The sequence below is a fragment of the Vigna unguiculata genome, chromosome 5 (assembly GCF_037176805.1).
Source record: "Vigna unguiculata cultivar grain cowpea cultivar isolate G323 ecotype 2 chromosome 5, ASM3717680v1, whole genome shotgun sequence".
In the NCBI taxonomy this organism is placed as follows: Eukaryota; Viridiplantae; Streptophyta; class Magnoliopsida; order Fabales; family Fabaceae; genus Vigna; species Vigna unguiculata.
The window spans coordinates 44,814,425-44,831,893 of record NC_140796.1 but is presented as its reverse complement, the minus strand read 5'-3'; the positions used below and the strand labels follow the sequence as shown (position 1 = coordinate 44,831,893).

Below are 17,469 nucleotides of genomic sequence, written 5' to 3'. Positions count from 1 at the left end.
GGGGTCCTACAGAGGGCTGGTCTTGGACTTACGAAAAGACCAGACCCAACTCTTAAGAACAGAAAAAGGAGCTTACAATAATAATATAAAAAAACTCAACAAAGAATTCAAATATTTATTATGTTTAAATAAAATCAACAATCATTGTGGCTACTTAACAAAATTCAAAGAAAATATTTAGTTCAAAATTCAATTACAGGTGAAACATTCACATGGATTAAAAACAACAAATTTTGAATACTTAAATTTGAAGATCGAAGAATTCATGCATCTGATATATTATTTGTTTTAAAAACTAAAACTCTTGCATAGTTTTATCTTTGAAAACTTGAAAAAGAAAAATATATTTAAATTATTGTTGATATCAATTCATAAACAATGTATTGGAAACAATATCCATCAAAAATAACATTGGAAGTATTGTTTTATTTGAGAAGGTATTTGAAAATGGGATTGAAATTTGAAAATGGAGTTGTTGACATTAAAGGGGACAAAATAATGGAAGGAAGTGAAGTGATCCATCCAAAATGAAAAAAAGTGGGAAAAGAAAAGAAACAGAGTCACATGCTCCATCTGCATAATATAATATATAATGCTTAATGTGACAATTATTTAGGTGGAATCACTTTTTCTAATGCCACACCTCAAAGCCACAATTTGTCCATATGCTACCTAACATTTTTCTTTCAAATTTCAAAATCAAATTTGAATTTCAAACATTTCACTTTTCTCATTCAATTATATTAAATACAACTTTTTTCTTTTAGAAAACAAATGTGAACATATAGGAATGTACCAGGTTAGTTTCCTCTATGGTGATAAAGTGGGTTTCCCCCTTTTCTTTTCTTTTAATTTTTATATTATATAGGTAAAATATTAAGATTGATTTATTAAAATGGAAATGGAAATAATATATATAATAAACTAATAATAATATATAATAATTAATAATATATAATAATAATAAAAATGCTGTTAAAATTTAATATTTTTAACTTATGCAAAATCATTTAATTTTAATTTTACTATATAAGATAATTTAATAATTTTAAAATTTTATCTATTATAAATTTTTATTTAACACTTTACTTAAATCATTTATTAAATTTTACAAAATTTATTTTTAAATTTACTTACTTAATTCTCTAAATCTACTCAAAATAAATCACATATTCATTGACTTAAATTTATCCGAACTCATTCTCACACACTTCCTCAAATCCATTCCAAAAAAAAAGTATATTTGTATCCACATGATGTGATACGATACAGTTAATAAGCAAATAGCATTTAATACTTAAAAAATATCAGTCTCTGACTTTCGGTTAAAGATATCTTCAGTTAAGGACAAAAAACAAGCTTATCACCTTCTTTTATCTTTATTTTGCTTTTGATTTTAAAATTTTATGTTATTTCTTAATTTTGAATTGTATGAACAAGAAGCCCACCTATTTTTTAATTTGATGTTATTTCTTTATATATATATATATATATATATATATATATATATATATATATATATATATATATATATATATATATATTAGGTTTATTTTGTATGCAAAAAATCATTGTAAAGAAAGAGAAGCAATTATTTCGTTCATTTTTGAATTTTATAAAAGTCATTCTTCTTAACAACTGATAAGCGAATTGTTTTTTCTATGTGGAATAAATTATAACATAAATAGGTTGTTTCTTAAAGATAATGTTTTATATTATTTTTGTAAAGCTTAATAAAATAAATATATTTCTTAAAATCAATTATTTTTTTAATTTCATAGTAAAAAAAAATTCTATAATAGTTTAAAACCGAGAATATATGGGTTAAATATGTTTTTAATCCCTCAATTTTCAGTGAAATTTAGAATTAATCTCTCTTCACAATTTTTAACCAATTTAGTCCTTCATATTTAAAAATACGTCAATTTAATCCTTTTAACAAAATTGTGCTAAGTTTATCTGACATTTTAAGCGCATTTCATGATAGTATTTGAATTGTTTACACCTTTTAACACATTTTCGCTTCAATGTTAACTCAAATATCATCATAAAGTGTATTTAAAATATCAAATAAACCTAACTAAAATTTGATAAAAAGGACTAAATCCACGTATTTCTAAATATGAAAGACTAGATTGGTATAAAGTTTCAAAGAAGAATTGTTGTTTCTTGTAAGTCTATCTAAGCATATAAAAATCGCTAATACATGATGATTTTATTAAAATACATTTTTAAAAAAAATTACAAGTTCGTCTAATTAATCTTGAAAGCCATCATCATAACTAATTTAATGATTGTACAGTTTACGCGTTTTAGATATTAAATTTTCTGTATGAAAAAAGTCATGCATTACGAAAAAGAAAGCCAAGGGAACAAATTCGTCACATGGCTAGCTGCTTGTAGAATACTAGACTTAGGTGCCTTTTCTAGCCTTTTTAATTTCTACAAACCCGTCAAGAAAATGCTTCCATGATCCAAGGTCTGAACAATGATTTTGAAATCACATTACAAACAGAAAATACATTGGCAATGATTTCGCAATTCCATTACAGTGGAATATAGATATTCTAACCATATCCAATTCTTTTCTTTCTTTTTCAAATTTTGATAACAACATTGGAGGTTCGCCAGAAAAAAATTATCAAATCAAATACATTAACTTGCTGTTTGATAAACTGGGGGCAGAATCCTTAAACGTATATGTATATATATACCTACGAAAGAACAATGTTTGAAAAAGGTTCTGTTCTTTGTACAAATGTAAAAGAAAATTCAAGGGACCAGGTAATGTTTCAAAAAGGTACAGAATTGGCACCGATTCCCATGTTCTCTGGTGAGCTTTAGATTCACTTGACCTCCTCAGGTGCGAGGCTTTGGATTTCAGAATCGGGTGATAGTTTAAACTTGAGAATCTTGTGAAGCTGACACAAAGGTTTCACTTGCTTTGTTGGAGGTTGATTTGAATCAATTAGTCTTGTTCTAGAGAAAAGGATCATTTCAGATGATGATCCTGTTTCTTCATGAACCACAGGGGTTTCTGCATGTTATCAAATAACTTATTTTAAAGCGGGAAGCAAATCAAATTAAAACTTAGTTCCATAAAACATGAGCATCTTAACAATTTGAAAGGCATCATTACTGAGCGATGAAAGGATGGCTATTCTTCTGAAAACATATCTAATTCAACAATTGATTGGTAGAAAGAAAAAAAAAAATAGAATAAATATAGGAAATAGAGATATTCCTCATTGCTAAATCTTCTGCAAGTTCATTTTAGAGTTTGCTCGAGACTATAGTGGCACCATGGGTGGAGAAGCAAATATATAAATTTGGGAAAAAAAAATATAAATAACAACATTGTAGGAAAAGCCCATGATTTTCAATCTCAATGAAGACAGGAATAAAGACATTGTAAATCTTTTATTTACAGAGGAAATGCGGAAGAAACATTAGGGAAACAGTTAACTCTTATAATTAGAAAAACATAAAAGCATTGACTCTAACAACCAAGGTCAGAGTATCTGACAAGTGAGACATAACTATAGTTTTCAAGACTAATAACCTTTTTCAGACTAATTCTGCACACATTAACTGTAACTCACCTTGTTCGGTAAAAGCAAGACATGTGCCAATTGACTCCTCATATTCCCCAATCTGTAGACAAAACACAAAACACCATAAGAAATAACAATCCTTAGATGATCATTATCCATTCAGCCAATTTATCAAACAAAAATTGATGGAAGCAACTTTAGCCAATTGAAACTTCTAGCTGAAATAAATCATTCAAATTATTTGCCCAATCCTATAGGTAAGCATTGAAGAATATACATCTAAGCAAATAGACAGTTTTCAAGAATCTATATGACTTCAACAGATTACACAAGACTACAAAAGCACCAAAATGGAAACATATAACTTAACCCAAAAAACTCTCAATAATCAAAACTCTTAAGGCAGAAAAAGTCAAGGAATTTAAAGCAGGCAACTTACCAGCTTAAATTTGTCATCAATGATCAATTCTGGGTTTAATGTATCAAGGCCCTATCATTAACAAAAATTAATATAAGCATGCTTAACTTTGGTATGATAGAACAAAGCAATAAAGATCACCAGAAAAGTGTGGGAAACAGAAAAAGAAATAAAAGAGAGCATTCACAGTGAAATTAAGCATGTATTTGGATACAGAATTTCACAATTTCAAAGACATTAACATGTATTGAATTGGATTTTTAAATTAAAATTATTTTTTAATGTTTTGTTTAGATAAGGAAATTCAAATTTATTGAATTTTAATTTTTGGTGTAGAAGGTATGTTAATCAGCACAAAAAGTCAAAACACAAAATAGAAAGCTTAAACAATTAAGCAGTGTCATTTCATTTCAATCAAGATAAATAATCCTGTTTATCGTAGAAAGGAAACGAATTATGGTGCCGGAGTTGAAAATCAATTCAGTTGATGAAGTTGATACACATACAGTGAAACATATGAAGAAAGGGCCACAGTGGAGAACTTACAGTTAGAACATACTTGGCATTTGCTGGAAGGTTAATTAGGTCAGAAACACCATCCAGGTCAAGTAGAACATATTCATCTTGATCCTCATGTTCATATGAAGCTGAATTTGCCTCCATATTCCAGTGCAGAGATTGCAATTAAATACTGACTCAAGATAGCAAATCTGAAATGAAGGAAAAAATTGGTTTAGAGATGGTGAAAAGTGAGATTCGGTTAACAATGCCAAATGCAATTAGAAAAAAAAAAAAAAAAAGATGAAATTTAGAACCCTAACATCAAATAACAAATGTTGAGGAGGCAAACACCAAAAACAAAAGTCCACACAAAGCAGAGCTTCTTCAACTGTACTGCCATTTGTGTCAAAGAGGGTGCAAAACTCATGAAGGTATAGTTTTTCACATTTTTTTTGTTCAAATTTTAAAATTTCACCATTAATTCATCTATTAAAAGATCATATCAATCATATTTTTCGTTTACACTATTGGTGTCTTGTAGGACAAGTGTGGGCGAAAATTTCTCTCTCTCTCTCTCTCTCAATATCCTAGGCAACTACACATTCAAGGCTCAAACTCAAAACTGAAACAGCACTATGACACACTAGGTGGTGAATGACTACCATAATTATAGTAAAAACATTATAAAAGATTATTCAAAAAAAGTCACAGAAAATTGCAATCCCCTCTTCTAAGAGACAATTATTTTAAAAATTACACTTCTCCTCCAGAAAGAGAGTAACTTAATCCATTTTAACATGCTGAGTAAATAAAATCCAAAACCTAACTAACTAAGGTGGACCTATAAAAGAGGTAGCCAATAGTACACCTTGAATGATACAAATGTGAAGCGCAGCGGGCGGCGCAGCAGCGGGCGGCGCGGCAACGGGATCGCCCGGTGCAGACGGCACGGCAACGAAGAGATGTTCCGATTTGGGTGAGAAGTGGTAAGGGATTGGGTGGCTTTCTCACTGCTACCCGAAGTTGTTAAACCTATTAAACTAGACTTATCTAATAATAACTCTAGATTTCTACATTTAAATCTAAGTTGAATTTCAATGTTTTTCAAATATTCAAATATAAAGTAATTATTATAAAAAAAGTTTTCATATATGAAAATATAAATTAGTTATTATTACATTTTATTTATAACAGCCAAAAATAAAAAAGTTGTTACTATAATAATTATTTTAATTATAAATTTTTTTCTAGAAAATAGTTAATAGTTATAAAAGAATGTAAATAATTTTTATAATTTTATTATAGATAGATTTTATTTATTTTATAGATAATTTTCTATTATAAATGATTATTTTAATTTAAACATATTATTTAAAAGATTAAATAATAAAATTTATTCAGTAAAATAATTTTATTAATGTAATAGATAGATGTAAATAATTTTATAATTTTGTTGTAAACAATTATTATTTATTTTACAAGTAATTTTTTATTATAATTGATTATTTTAGTTAAAAAATAAGTTGGATAAAATGATAAAAGATATTATACATTAAAAATGAATTTATTTGAATAGGACAATTTTGTTTTATTAGGAAAATTTTAAGGAATATTGAATATTTATTTTATATAATGCTAGTTTTCTTATTTATATATTTTATAATATAGTTTGTTTCATTTAATTTGTTATAATTTTCTCGGAGAACAAATATAAAGAGTTGAATAATCTGGTTTAAAATTAACAATTTTTCGAATCTGAGAAATTAAAGTGTCTTAATTTTGGGCATGCTTTCTTTTATTTATAAATGAATCTTTTATTTATAAATGAAGTAAATAAAATGAAGTGATTACAAATAATATATCTTTTAAATAAAAAAATATTTCATGAAACTTAGGTCCAATTCTTAGAATTTGGATCAGTGTTTTATCGTTCTATCCATTTGTTCGTCGATTGATCATCAACCCCATCGTATTTACCTTTAGACAAGTCAAATATAATTGTTCCTTCAAATATAACATTTTTTAATCTAATTCTCTTTTTATCACTAAATCAACATAAGCACTAAATGATTAAAATAAACTAAATTATAATTCATATTCTTTTACATCTTTTATTTTTTCAACAATATTAGTAGTCAGATCTTTAAAAATCTGCAATGTTAATTTAATCCTTAATTTTGCATACATTTGTTTATTTAATTTTTTATATTTCAAATAGATTGCTTCCCTATGATATCTTAAATAAATGTTAGATCTAGGATTCAATAAGATCAAAATAGAATTAAAATCAGAAAATAATTAAAGATCAAGCCAAAATCATGCATCTTTTACAAAAAATTGAAAATCAAAATCAGAAATAAATTAAAGATCAAGCCATGGAAATTTCTTTGTAATATTAACCATTCAAATTAAGAACAAGTTACATGAAATAACACACAAAAACAGAGGTACAACATCGGACAATAATTGAACAAAATGAAGCACTAACACAAGAGTGTGACACCAGGAAAAAAATTGAACACTTTAAATATTGTTGTTCATGTTAAATAAACATCACACTTTTCAGAGGAGGAAAAAAAAAGAAAACTACTCTGGCAATTTGTCCTTCAAATAGTTCAGAACACCTTTAGTTCCTTTAGACAAGACAGTCCTTCGAATGCTGCAACAAGTGAAGAAACATCAATTTTCACCAATCATGGTTATCAATTATCAGTTCATTTTGGACACCTAGCTTTCCCATATGTTGAGATCTAGCTTATCCCTATATTTTTATTTCTGCTTTGTTAGGAACTCAAGCTGCACAGAATTTTACTTTTGCAGTCCAGTTGGTTAAGTAAAACCGTATCTAATAGTAAGGGTAATTACACTATACCCTTTGCAGTTTACCACTTGCTCAATTATATGTCTAAAACTCAAGTTAAATTAAGGGAAGTTCACAAAGTTTAATATTTTTCACTCCAATCCAAAATTCAGGGTAAGTTGAGAAAGTGCTAAACAACATGGTAATAATCGTGTAATTTAATACTAAGTACGTGTAAACATAGTTAAATTGGTGAGTCACAGATGCGTCGAAGCACTATCCAATTCAATCAAGAACACAATGTTAATTATGAAAAAGGCAGAAGAAAGGGGGAATAAATTTAAAATGTAACTCTTGGCCTTGACCTTTAGAATTTATCTTTCCACATTTGAAAGATTGTTAAATCTGAAGCATAAATATAGCATAGGCAAACAGCAACTATACTTGCAAAACCCAGAATGTTTCCAAAGAAATAGTTCTCCATTTTTAGAAAGCACATGGAAAGGTTGGGGCAGGGGGAGGTTACCTTCTAAGAGGATTCCCATCAAGTCTCAACGCCTGTAGGCTTGGTTCCAGCAAACCCTAATCAAATAAATTTCTAAAATAAATACAATGAATCAAAGTGATATCAAGGATGCAGATGATAAGTGACCTCATGGAGACAGAGTCAAAATAAACTCAACCAAAATTTCCTGTTTGACCCTTTTTACAGGCCCACCAGTGGGACTTATTTTATCACCCACTATTTCTCGGAATACATTTGAATGGGAAATACTGTCACAGTAAAGAAATGAAACCACCCCTTTATTTTAATTAGAATCCACTATCAAGTGTCATTTCTGTCTCCTAACCTCTTTTATTAATATTAAACCTGTTTCTTAACTAATTATGTACATATTTTTATTATGTTAATTATTTTTTTATTAAGCTATATTGCTTGGATTCTACTTAAATAATTACTTATACGTAGCTGGGAGTTTTGTCAGTTAGGTCAACAAAATTAACACCCACTCTCCCCTTTTGAGAGAGGGACTGTATATATTTCTCACCAGCTCAGGTGGAAGAACTGAGATGTCGTTATCAGATAGGTCAAGCTCCTTGAGAGAAGTGAGATTCTTTAACCCCTGAAAACAAGTTCATGCGTAAGCAAAGGAAAAAAAGAAGTTCATATGTAAGCAAAGGAAAAAAAAAAGGTAATAGAAAAAAATTAGTTAAATAGTTCGTAGGATACTGCAAAAGACAAGTTTTAGGAGCTAAGTTTCCATTACTTCGTGCATCTACATGACTCAAACTCGAGAGGTCAAATTATACTTGAAATTCAGCTTTCTGATCACCAATAATTTAAGAAAGCATGTTAAGGAATTTAACAGAGCGAAAGATAGAAATATGACATTTTTCTTCAATCACAAGTCTATGGTAGAAAAAAATTCAATTTTATGAACTTGTTATTGTGAGCACATTATCTATATGATTTGAACTCAATAGGCACACATACAAACAGCTGATCCCTAGTTATTGTCATTATCTAAACGATGTAAAGCTCAAGGATATTATCATAACTTTTCACGAGATATAAATAAGAAAGCAGCTACACAAGCTTAATCCCTGTTTTCGAGTCATAGAAGAAATGTTACCACTGGAATTGATTGAAGGGAATTCTGACTCAAGTCAAGGATCCGTAGCTGATGCAGCCCCACTATATCTGATGGAACTTCACTGAGCTTCATTCTTCTGTTAGTTTTGTGATGTGTAAGTTAAGCACAGGCTACCAAGAAGATAAAGGAATATGAAAGTTAAATCTGTGTATGTGTGTGAAGTTATCTTCTCACACTTGACATAACCAACCTTAGGTAAAGCTCTTGCAGGTAAGGCAAATTAGAAAATGCAGGTCCATCTAGTAATGAAGCTGCATTACCGCTTAGATCCAGGATCTGAAGCTTAGGCACCACTTCAAAGCCATCGGAAGGTATCTATAGTTCAAATGACAGATAAGGTCAGTCACACCATCATGTGATTTATATTTATGGCAGATAACAAAGCATGTGAACAAAGAAATTTCACAACCAACAGGGTTTCTCTCACTAAAATCACTGACAGATACCGAGAGAAATTAATATATCAAAATGTTTCATAACATGCAGCAGAGTACATGCCTATTATAAACTAATTACTAATTATTTTGGCCATATATCACTTCAACTTGTCAATTATATAACTATGCAGGAATTAAAACATATATTGGCCTTTTATTTATTCTAAGATAACTCTAAATTGTATGAAAAGCAATGACCATCAACGAGAGATAAAACATTATTTCTATGTATTTTACAATTTGAAAAACCATATTAAGTATTCATAAAGTATTATCTCCATTAACGGTCTATATACATGTTGATACCACCATTCATTTTATAAGAAAAAGAACAAAGAGAACCTCTCAGGATCATTAGTTGTTACCTGTCTGAGGGAATTGTTGTCCATCTTCAAACATGAAAGGCTTGAAAGTGATTTAAGAACTGAACTTGGCCACTCTATAATCTGATTCTTAGATAAAATCAATGTCTGTAAAGTGTACGATGTACAAACGAATTAATACAGCATTTTCAATCTGTAGCAGGTCCATTTATGATCAGAATACCTAAGCAATCTTCCTAACCCTCAAACATCTATCAATCAACAAATGATCATTAAATCTGGAAACATATTATCATTAATATATCCATAAATTGCTTTGAGACTGAATCTTCATGAAATAATCACTCCACAGAAAGAAAAGGGTTTACCATATGAAAAATGTTTATCTATATACAAAGAAAATGAAGGTAACTGAAAAACATTTTCCTTCCAATTTAGTGGAATGTTAAGGATCATTTTTGTTGTATAATATCAGCGCAAACACAAGAGTGGCATAATTGCAAAAAAAAATTTGTAAACTATAATTTATGGTACATGGAAAAATATGAACAAAAACAAGAAAATGGTACAAAAAATTACAATCCTTATGAAAACCAGAAGATAAGGTTTAACCTGGAGTGAAACACAAGAAGAAAGTTGAACAGGCAGCTCCTGGATGGAGTTTCTTGAAAGATCAAGTTTTATGACCTCCCCTGATTCCCACACTTCTGATGGGACAGCAGTTAATCCCAACCCTTGCATAGAAAGTTCCTGAAGACAATTATAAATAGATCGGTAATTAGAGGGGAAACGAATGTCTGGGTAAAGAAACTCAATGAAAGTTAAGCAAGTTAACAAAGAAATATTTTTTTAGTTAGACGATAATGTGATCACACATTAGAAAAACACAATAACATTAACCCATTGTCAAACTACAATGTAATCAACTTCAATATTAACATCATGATTGGTACATAACAAACATACTCGTTTTTTTGTTATTTTTATCCCCAAAAGATTCTGAAATTCTTACAAAAAGTTAAAAAGAAAAAAAAGATTTTGTCCCTTTTTCCCCTATTTCTGGCACAACGCGATGTGCCTGACTTCGATAGTTGAATTTTCACTAGAACATTTAAGTATCATACAGTATCCTACTAACCTCTATAAGCAGAAGAAAACATAAAGAATGAGTTCCTTGGAAAAACCAAGTAATTTTGAGCAACTAATTAGCACGGGTATTATTTGGTCTATGCAACAGTACAAAGTGACTTTCCAACCGTGTTGAAGCAATTAATGCACATTCTTATATCAACACACTGACACAGTCTACAAACAGCTTATCATAAAAAAGAAATCTATGGAATGAATATTTTCCTTTTAAGAGAAGCAACACCTTTGAAGTGATAGATAATCGGGTAGCCATTGCAATCACCTCTTCTTTTGATGGGGTTACAGCTTCAGAATCTGCAGAAGAATTTTACAATATTATACCTAACATCAGTAACATATTGAAATTGAAGTAAAATGCATAATGGATCTAACATTGTAAGATACCTTCATCCACAGAGAGTCTGCTTCGGAGAAATTTAAGTAATGCTGGTGTAGGTCCAGATACTAATGAGCTGGTGAGAAGAAAAAAAAATATTAGAGGAAAAAAAATGTATATATATATATATATATATATATATATATATATATCAACACACTAATGTTAACCTCTGAAAGGACCATTTTCTGTACCTTCGAAGAGTTCTCAAAGGATTTCCACTAAGCAGAAGTTTTCTCAATGTAGTCATTTTTCCTAAACAAGAAGCAAAAGGTAGAGATTCATTGTTAGCAAAGAGCATTGAGAAGACAATGAAGTATAATCCAGGTCCAGCACCTGAAATTATTTTTATTTAGAACTCGTTATCACAGACAATGATGCCCTGTTTTAGAATTTTACTACTTATCAATTTCTTTGCAATTCTTTTAGATACTGAAATCAGTAGAGAGTTGAGATAAAAAAATTACAATCATTGCATATTTACTGTAGACTAGTATACTTTTTAGTTACAATTTTTTTTTTTTCAAAATAAAGAAACTATATTTATCATAGTACCAAAACTTGCTGACCTTACCCATTTCAGGGGGTAACCCACTCAATGAATTATTTGAAAGATCTAAAACTAAAAGACTCAACTTGCATGCCTCTACTGGATAGTCCTTCAGCTGTGAATACACAACATCAATAAACAATTGAATTAATAATCAAGTATTGAGGGAGAAGAGTACAAACTATCAGGAGACGAAAATTGCAATACTTTTTTTAGCTTCAAGAGAATAGAGAGCATTAACAATCAATTATTTCCACTAAATATTGTTTCTAAACACGCTACTTCCTACCTGGTTAGAGTGAAGATCTAAAGTCCCAAGTCGAGAAAGGGCCCCTATCTCCACTGGTACGGTAGAAATATTGTTATTCCTAAATTGAGAGGAAAAATAAACACAAAATGTATGAGAAATGCAGTGGTTTAAGCAGAAAAAAAAAACATCGCACAGTATGCTTTTAATAATATGAAGACTTGCATCGGAATAGGTTAGAATTTGACCCCAAATAAAGCTCTGTAAGTGAATGACAACCATTGATTGATGAAGGGATTGCCGATACTCCTGCACAGATTGAAACATATAATTTCTAAGTGAGAATGTATAATGGAGAAACCAAAAGAAAAAAGAAAGTTGACCATTGTTTAAAAAACTCACTATTTTGAAGAAGGTCAAGACGAATTAGACGTGAAAGGCTTCCAATGCTGACTGGTAACACTGTCAGCAAATTTTTTGCTGTAGCAAGTGTAACAATGAAAAAACATTTGCCATATCAAAAGATTTACAAATAGGAATAAAATTAATTGATATTATGCACGTGACTTTAGAGAATAAAGGACCTTACATGCATTGAATTCGGTAAGCATGGTCCATGATGAAATGAGATTTTCTGATATCACTGTTAGCTTGTTTCCCTAACAAAGACAAAAAGGTAATGTACAGAGAGCACTAGTTAATGAAACAATAATTTTGTAATGGTTTAAGGAGATGTTTGCAGCTAATTAATACACTAATTTTTTGCTACTAATTACTACCTCCATATCTAGCTTAGATAATTTAGAACAATTTGCCAAATCTTCTGGCAAGCTGGTAAAAAGATTGTTTGATCCCTGCATTATAAGCCTCACTTCATCAAACAGCACGTACAAGAATTTCACATGAATAAAGATTTACACCAATAAATAGAAAAAAAAGTTGTAATTGATTTCAGTTCAATTGTAAAGCCAGGCAATGTATGTAAGGAAAAATTCACAGCCCCCAATTTAAATTAAACACAATCTTCATCAATAGATTAAGTATGCTGAATGACCTAAATCAAGGACCAAGAAATAAAAATATATAATCACGAAAAGGTAAACTACAGAATCTATACACTAAAATTGTGCTCCATTCGTTTAACTTTGGGGTCATAGGGACATAATATATATCAGGTGAAGACCATTATCAAGACCAAGACCATCTAGTGAAGTCAGGGGATCTTGACAAAATCTATCATCAATATCACTGTCCATTTATATTTTGAAGTCAGGTAATGAGTAATTGTAGCTGTAAAGATAAAGATGATCGACAGTCTGCACAGCATCAGCTTGGTTTCATTCATGTGATGTCACAAAAATAGGTTCAAGCTTAATTCTCTTTTAAGAAATCTACAATTTTGAAGAGGCGAGAAGAAATTTCACAAATGGAAGGGTAATATGTCAAAAGGAGATGTAAACTTGTAGAGTAGAGAGAAATGCCACATACATATGACAGTTAACAGGAAAGTAATTAATTCTTTGGCAGTGCCAGTGACAGGAATTGAACAAATCTTCTTGGAACAAGAAAATAATTTGGCCAACAAATTGCAGTACATCACTGTTATCAGAAAGGAAACTACTTCCTTAATCATGCACCCAAAAGAAAAATTACTCCATTAATTGTAGTGCAGTTTGGAATTTGGATACTGGTCTTAGAAGTATCCCAATGATATCAATTAGAATGTTTAACATAAACATAGAACAAAGTGAACCATAAAGAAGCTTGAACACTTCAAAGAAGTAGCTGTACCCATTTTTTCTCTTTTATATTTTACAATTTTATTACAATACAAATGACAAATATCACAATAATTAGATTAGTATTAGTAATATTTATAACATTTTATTATTCCTACTATGAATCAAGCTCACTTTTAAAACATTGGTTCTCTTTGATTTTTCTTTTTTCGTTTTACACATTTCCCGATATTGGTTTAAGACTTGTGATTTATTATAATGTTATACTAATTTTATATTTTAAAATTATAATAGATGTTTCACGTTCCATAATTTTTAAAATTTGTCAGACATCACTACTCCATGTTGTGTTGTGTCCATACTTTCTTTCTAGTGGGCTCCATAAACAATGCCTTTTATAGGCGTCAAAATAGTAAATAAACTTGATAGCATTTCAAGGTCTAATTCACAATATCACAAGCACAATTTGAAAAAAAAAAAAAACCCTTTTGTGTAAGATGAGCAGCATAAGTCAATTACACAACTAACATCTACACTCCGAAGTTTCAGCAAGACATAGTCATTACCTTTAAGTCCGACAATTCTAAGCATCTGCCGAGAGAGCTTGGAAGCTCCGTGAGCCTATTATTTGAACAATCAAGCCTAAACAAGCAAATGCAAAAGCCGAGCGCAACGCAAGTCACACATGCAAACAGAGTAAGTACAAAGGGAAGCAAACTTCCTCATATCAATCAACCTACGAAAGAAAAAGAAACAGAATTCAGCATACTTAACAAGCGATGCTGCCGATCCAATCTCCTCCGGTATTTCAATTATTGAATTGAACGAAACATCCAACATCTTCAACTGAGGCAACCTACACATAAGAAACAAACAACAATGAAAAATCCAGCAACACATTTTCAAACTGAAAACAGTAACAAGCAAAACTGGAGCGTTACAAAAACTCACTCTCCGATAGCAGATGGAAGCTGCGTGAGACAGTTGTGGCTTAGATTCAGCACAACGAGAAAAGGCAAATTTTTCAGATCTTCCTTCAACGATCCAATACTATTGTGAGCCAGAATAAGCTTCTGAAGCTCCACAGCCTGTAAATCTCGTTCAAATGCATTTCATTCCATTTTAAATTTCATTCCGTTTTCCTATTCATAATGAAACTTCTGTTCAATTTGAAATGTACGTTACCTCCCACCACTTGTCGTCGTCGCCGCCGCCGCCGAGCCCCTCCAGATTCCGGTAAACCTCGTCGGGAATTTCTCTGTAAATCGAAACAACAGCAATAGCAATCCTCGACTGAATTGGAATAACGGAAAACATAAAAATGAACGGAGCAGTGGAAAGAATTGGATAGGGCTTACGTGAGGGAACGATTGGAGAGGTTGAGAGAACCAGACGCTCTCGCCGCTTTCAGCAACCGATTCATGGCACCGTGTTCAGATCAGATCCAGCGGAGACGAAGAATGCGTTCCAAATTTCAAATGATTTTCGAAAGAATAATATAATAATTATAACAATGATTCTTTCATAGCATCAGAACTTCAGAAGTGTGCCTATGAAATCAAGAACATGACAGTGTTTAAATGAACTGCTTTTCTCCCATTTGGTGCAATTTCAATTCAGCTTGGTGTTAAAACATAAAAAGTAATGTTAAAGCAATGGCTAAACTAAAACTTAAAATATCTCAATAGGATATTGTATTTAACAAATTCATTACGCTTACATATGATAAAATGAGTATATTTTTATTGTAGTTTTTGTGAAAGAAAATTATGAATTTTTTAATCTATAATATAATATTAGATGAGAAATTACTTATTTACTTGTAATGCAACGTTAGTTTGTATTATTTTAGAAACTCTTAAAAGTAACAAGGTTAATATTATTCATTTATTTTAAACAAATATTAATGAACTAGATTCAGTTATTTAAATTTTTGGAAGAATAAAAAAATTAATAAAAATATTTTACAAAAATTAAAATTAAAAATTTTACATTTTATAAGAGCTAAGAATATTATAAAAATTAAAATTAGATCTAATTAATCTTTCCGCTATTGTCAATTATTTAAGTTATATATGAATAAAATTTTTCCTTTTGTTTCAGTGCTTCAGTCTCTGAATGTTCATGTCATCTTGTTTTAGTGCATGAACATATATCTTAAATTTATTTTCTTTGAAAAAATTAGATTGTGTATACAATCGAGATAAGTGATCTCATACCTCCTTTGCAATAACATATTTTGTCAATTAAGCATTAATCGAGTGTATGACAAAATTATTGATTTAGGTGATAATTTTAGAGTTATCAACTTCCCAGACCTCTAAAGCATTAGCGTAATCATTTTCTTTAGTGTCAATTAGTTTTGTTTTAACACCTGAAATATAACACCACATGGACTTTCCACGAAAAAAAAAATTCATAACAACACACTAATAGAAATAAGTTTTACCATCCAACTGCACAGTAATAGACTAAAGAGTTTACAAGTTGTCATAACAAATTGAATACAAAAGCGAACCACAGAACAAAAGCAACAAACAAAACATAATACAAACATAATATTAGAGGATTTCAAATACCTTCAAATGACATAAAGAACATGGTGCATAACCTCAAAAAACTCTTCAAAGTAGAAAATAAAATTGTGATCGGGTGAAACCTCAAAAATTGTGAAAAAGGCTTAGGGCTTAGGGTTTATGGCTTAGGGCTTGGGGTTTCGGAAAAAAAGGAACGTACTTCAAGAATCCTTTCTTAATCATAAAATTTGTGAAAAAGGCTTAGAGATTAAGGTTTAGGAAAGATGAACTATTGCAAGAATCTCTTCTCAATTTGATGTTCTTGATACCATGTCGAAAACAAATAAATATATGAAGAAGGGGATTATATATTATTGAGTGTGTATAAAATGTGACAAGATATGCGTTATATATACACACACAAAGTTAACCTTATAAACCACAAGTAAATGTGCCTAAAACATGTGTCTATGCTAACATTTCATTTACGTAAGTTAGCTTTCTGCACTTTTTCTCTCGGTCCAAACTATTTTATCTTTGCATGTGGTCCTCTTTTGGTTGCACATATTGTTTAAGTAATTAATATGAGTCTCTGCTGATCAATGTTCATAGTAGTATGATCTAATAATTCTTGTGATGTTTTTATGTAAAGATAGAGCATCATGTGAAACTAAAGGAGTTGTGATGCTTTTAGAGTTATTAGAGTTGTTTAAAAGGTAAGGGAAGCTAGTTTATATTTTTGATTGTGTGAATTGGTAATTGAATTTTAATATTGCTTGTGGATGAATAGATAGTTTATAGTTTTCGATAAGTTAATGAATATGTATTATTTAACTGAGAAAGTTGTGATCAACATGTTATTGTTGTGCTATTATGTGTTGGATTGGGATTTTGATGTAAGGTTTAATAAGAGAGTTACAATTTGAGGAATTGGGCAAATTGGCACCACTTAGAAAGTGTTTAAAGTGTCTTTGAGCTAAAGAAGAAAGTAGAAAGTACCAATTTAAGCAATTGAGCGAGTGGGATTCTCTCATTCAACATTTTTATTGTCATGGTAAGGCAGTATTAATGGGTGTCAAGTGCCAAAACAAAATTTCAAGTCTGGGAGCATTTTTGCTCTAAGTCGTTGGTCGTTAGATTGTGTCGCTAGGCGACACTTTGATAGTGAGCCTCTTAAATGGTTTTCATTTGACGAGCATGTGTT

General features: G+C 30.3%; 2 protein-coding genes across 2 annotated transcripts; both read right to left on the bottom strand.

The window, feature by feature from the left end:
- Positions 1 to 2,623: 2,623 nt before the first annotated feature.
- LOC114183924 (uncharacterized) lies at positions 2,624 to 5,525 on the bottom strand. The gene is made up of 5 exons (XM_028071114.2): positions 5,342 to 5,525; positions 4,519 to 4,682; positions 3,994 to 4,044; positions 3,603 to 3,654; positions 2,624 to 3,037 (listed from the first exon to the last, which is right to left on the bottom strand). Exons 2-5 carry the CDS (start codon positions 4,633 to 4,635, stop codon positions 2,847 to 2,849), a joined length of 411 nt encoding a protein of 136 aa, XP_027926915.1. The 5' UTR covers positions 4,636 to 4,682; positions 5,342 to 5,525; the 3' UTR covers positions 2,624 to 2,846.
- Positions 5,526 to 6,834: 1,309 nt separating this feature from the next.
- Positions 6,835 to 15,385, bottom strand: LOC114183048 (Leucine-rich repeat (LRR) family protein). The gene is made up of 21 exons (XM_028069881.2): positions 15,108 to 15,385; positions 14,935 to 15,007; positions 14,701 to 14,837; positions 14,519 to 14,605; positions 14,316 to 14,391; positions 12,790 to 12,864; positions 12,600 to 12,669; positions 12,413 to 12,490; positions 12,259 to 12,319; positions 12,053 to 12,131; positions 11,788 to 11,878; positions 11,408 to 11,468; positions 11,222 to 11,289; positions 11,061 to 11,131; positions 10,301 to 10,438; positions 9,731 to 9,835; positions 9,119 to 9,243; positions 8,908 to 9,004; positions 8,323 to 8,397; positions 7,800 to 7,855; positions 6,835 to 7,132 (listed from the first exon to the last, which is right to left on the bottom strand). Exons 1-21 carry the CDS (start codon positions 15,170 to 15,172, stop codon positions 7,060 to 7,062), a joined length of 1,761 nt encoding a protein of 586 aa, XP_027925682.1. The 5' UTR covers positions 15,173 to 15,385; the 3' UTR covers positions 6,835 to 7,059.
- Between the last annotated feature and the right edge of the window lie 2,084 nt (positions 15,386 to 17,469).